Raw genomic sequence first — 3,945 nt, forward strand, 5'->3', positions numbered from 1 at the left:
TTTCCTCTTTCCTCCATAACCTTACTAATACTACCTCGCCTGGAATTCTCCCAGTAAGCTGATCAGACATAGCCCTGGACTTCCCTTCACTACCAACCCCTCCCCTTAAGATTCCTCACCGCCTGGGTATGAAGATCCCTCACTGCCTGGTTATGTTTGCAAGTTGCAGAAAGCATTGTATGGTCTTAAACAGGCATCACGCGCTTGGTATGATAAGTTTTATAGCTTTCTAATCAGTAAAGGCTTTCTTATGAGCTGTAGTGATTCCTCGTTATTTATTCAAACTAACAGTTTGCGAACTACAATTCTTGCGGTTTATGTGGATGATATTATTATAACTGGCAGTGATACCTCTTATATCTCCACTCTAATCACTGAATTAAGTGCTCAGTTTGCTATAAAGAACCTCGGGAACTTGAACTATTTTCTTGGCATTGAGGTACTCAAGACAAGAATGATCGTGGACTGTTTTTAACACAGCAAAAATATGCGTTGGATCTCCTCCAGAGAGCTGCTATGCTGAATTGTAAGCCCTGCTCTTCTCCAATTAACTTGAAAGTCCTTTGCTGCAGTTTCTTCTACTCCATTTCATAATCCATCTCTGTACAGAAGCATCGTTGGAGCCCTGCAGTATATAACTATTACAAGACCTGATTTGGCCTTTGCTGTTAACTCTGTTTGTCAACACATGCAATCTCCTACAAATGACCACTTTACTGCAGTAAAACGTATCTTGCCTTATCTCAAAAGGACTGTTACACTTGGTATTCAGTTCACTAGAGGACCTTTCACTCTTACTGCCTATTCAGACGCTGATTGGGCAGGTGATACTTGTGATCGTCGGTCGGTTAGTGGTGACCCGGAAAGATGAATAGAACCGAACTAGCAACAAGAATGGCCAATGGGAGTTTTTGAAGAGAACCCATGATTCTTCAGATGACAAAGAAAGCGTTGATTTGGGATCTAATTTCAATTGTATCAGTCATTACATGCAAACGGTATATGTGACATGAGAAAGTATCCTCAATCAATCTAATCTATGAGGTAATGTGTTACGGTCTCACTACCCTGGAAATTCAAAAGGAAACTCTATCCTCAACCCCTGAAATCCTTTCTTTGAAATGGACTTGGTAATTGGCTTTTGGACTAGTTGGAAAATAGGCTTCCAGGATCCTTCTCTTCTTATGTGTTCTAACTTCCTCCCTCGCCCACTGGCCAAGGAGCTAGCAGTATAGCGCGTCATACACCGATGCTTCTACCGCGCCGTGCGCGCTAAACACACACAAAGCTTCACGCAAGACCGCGCGCTGTACGCGAAAGCTTGAGGGCTTAGAGTTCGGTAAACTTTATCTTATATAATAGATTATATTCATTCTATAATCTATAATATAAGGTCAACTTGGGCATTTTCTCTCATTATATCGCCCGATAAGGCAATGCCCATGAACGGTTTCGAAGTAGCGATATAACGAAAAAAAACTGCATACGAATCGATGTATTGATGTACGCTCCTCCCGATATTGCTTCATCTAACCCCATTCACTACCCATGATGACAGGACCCCCTCGGCCAAGGAACCGACCCGAAAAGAGCGATTCCTATCCCTGGATATCTACCACCTCTTACAAATCAAAATGGGCTAGCTAAGGAGCTGCCCCAAATCAAGTAGACCGAGTGCTACCCCTGTCCACCGACCCTGGCTCAAACCTTTACGTACAGCCTTTCCTGGAGCCTAGCTTGACAGAAAAACACAGAAATGTGTACCTACACGTTTTATATCTATTTCTGCTTTCTTGCTCCTGCAATAATAAATAGAGGGGACCTCTCATTCTACGAGATAAATCGAATAGCCCAGCCCTCTCAAATTCAAAAAAGAACCACTTCTCAACAATCCTCCTTTCATGCCTCACCCCAAAGACATCCACACCTCTGTTAGGAGATTCTAATAGGACTATTGTCTAAGAGTCACAACGATGTGGAACTTCTATTCTATAGAATATTATTTTGCGCTGAGCGAGGCTGGTTTCCCTCCTCACTCACTAGTAAGCGGTTTCAACTCTCCCTTGAATCCGTTCACTCGTGTCCCTTACCAAAGGGCCACTTCGTTCACTTGTCTTTAGGCACTCCAAAGGCATAAGAAAGCATATAAGATAGGCTGATCACCAATTCAACTACCAGAGGCTTCTAGAATGCGTTATTTGGTACTTTAAGCCAATCAACGTAGGATCGGCGAAGAAATTGATACAGAACAATGGCCTGTGCCTTCGTTTCACTCGTATATCCATGGCAAGTCCCTGATGAACTTCTCACTCTCCTCGGGAGTTATCTCCTTGACTACACCCTCTCGGCTTTGTTACCCAGACACTCATCCTGAGCAATCTCTTCCGGTTCAGCAGTGTCCAGATCTGGCATCGTTGCCTCTTCTTGTTCAGGGTCCTCTAGAACCGCAAAACGGCTCGGGCTGACTAGGTCCAGTTGGGTCATTCCACTAGCACAACTAGTGTCCAGCTCCCCCCCTTGCCATTGTCATTACTGGTACCTGATCCCGTCGGCTCGACATTTTTGCAAACACCGACCCTTACTCAATAGGGCAATTCAAAGAGGAGAACGAGGACAGCTGACTACCGCTAAAAGTCAGACTACGAGTACACATTGTATGATTGAAAACTGCCACTGCATACTACCCGGTGCTTGCAGGTCTGACTGGTGCCTTCTCTCGCTGCTTCAATCAATGTAAAGTCTGACTACGAGGCTTCGCTAACTACTTATTGAAAAACCAAACAGGAATTGAAAAGTCGTACTACAACAACTGTAAACATTCCCTCCCCACTCGGACGGACTTTGATTGACTTGCCCGCACTGCGTCTTTTTTGAGAGAAGAGGTCAACGAGAGGGCTAAGATGGCGTATAGACGGCCAATGGGTGACATCAGGGTTGTCCTAGAGAAGGGTAAGCTCTCTCTTAATCGGGCATAGGATCCGGCTATTTCAATAGATTAGTCCCTCAATCATGCACTTAAGATGTTGTCTCTCCCGATGTTCACTAAGACAGAGACTCAGACTTATGTTGTTCCTTATTCCAGTCCTTACTACATAAAGGAAAGATAGATCTATGAAGTAAGAGGATTTCGTGTCTAAGTTTCCAATAACTCTCAAGGAGTTTATGCCACCTGAGTTAATGGACATCCCAGGCATTGAAAGCCTGTCATGTCAGGTAATTCAAGTGCTTGATGACTCGGCATATCCAAGTCACATAGCACCTACTCTCCCCATAGATGAGTAATGGGAAGCTTTCAAGCAGAGACAAAGCACTCACTAAGTTACTTACGGAATCTTAAAGAGTCGTCCAAGAGCACTTCGTTCGACTTGCATGTTAAATATCTGACTTGTATCAGGACGGGTTCACTCTTTCTATAGCAGAAGATCAAGTTACACACACATCTACTTATATAAGAATATACTTCATAAGAGTGGAACTGAGTTCCGCTAACCGCTTCTTGCTAACAAAGCTGTCCAATTAAATGAATGTGTTTGCGTCCTCTCTTCTTAGTCTACGATTATCCCTCCTCTTCCAAGGAGGGGCTATTCATATTAGACTACGGCGCTTTCCATGCTCTGCCTTTAGGCCCTTCCACTACTAACCTCTTAATGTCGGGAGATCCGGGGTTGCCACTTAGCCCCCGCTTCAGTTACATAATTAGTATAGTGGGAAGCTACCCGCCTCGCCTTAAAGAGTTAAAAGCACACCGAACCCTATCCCTTTTTCCTAGATAAAAGTCAATCAATAGGGCTAGTAAGAGATGCGTCCCATTATAGGTAAACTCGAGAAATTTGTGCTGGTTCACTGGCAGTATTAACTGAGACTATAATTGGTTCGAATGCTTACAAAACAATAACCACTAAAACTTGAGTAAGGGGTGAGTGTCTCGGTCAGGAGTGCTGAATC

General features: G+C 43.9%; 1 protein-coding gene across 1 annotated transcript; it reads left to right on the plus strand.

Annotated features, from left to right (window-relative positions):
• Positions 1–250: 250 nt before the first annotated feature.
• On the plus strand, positions 251–871 carry LOC111382775 (uncharacterized mitochondrial protein AtMg00810-like). The gene is made up of 3 exons (XM_023006812.1): positions 251–439; positions 481–526; positions 573–871. The coding sequence occupies exons 1-3, from the start codon at positions 251–253 to the stop codon at positions 869–871; spliced, it is 534 nt and encodes a 177-aa protein (XP_022862580.1).
• The last annotated feature ends 3,074 nt before the right edge of the window (positions 872–3,945 follow it).

Source organism: Olea europaea, unplaced genomic scaffold, assembly GCF_002742605.1.
Source record: "Olea europaea var. sylvestris unplaced genomic scaffold, O_europaea_v1 scaffold256, whole genome shotgun sequence".
NCBI lineage: Eukaryota > Viridiplantae > Streptophyta > Magnoliopsida > Lamiales > Oleaceae > Olea > Olea europaea.

Coding starts and splice junctions, on each gene's coding strand:
- LOC111382775 (XM_023006812.1), top strand. CDS start 251: ATGAGCTGTAGTGATTCCTCGTTATTTATTCAAACTAACAGTTTGCGA. Junction 440..480: donor ACTATTTTCTTGGCATTGAG/GTACTCAAGACA, acceptor TTTTTAACACAG/CAAAAATATGCGTTGGATCT. Junction 527..572: donor GAGAGCTGCTATGCTGAATT/GTAAGCCCTGCT, acceptor CCTTTGCTGCAG/TTTCTTCTACTCCATTTCAT.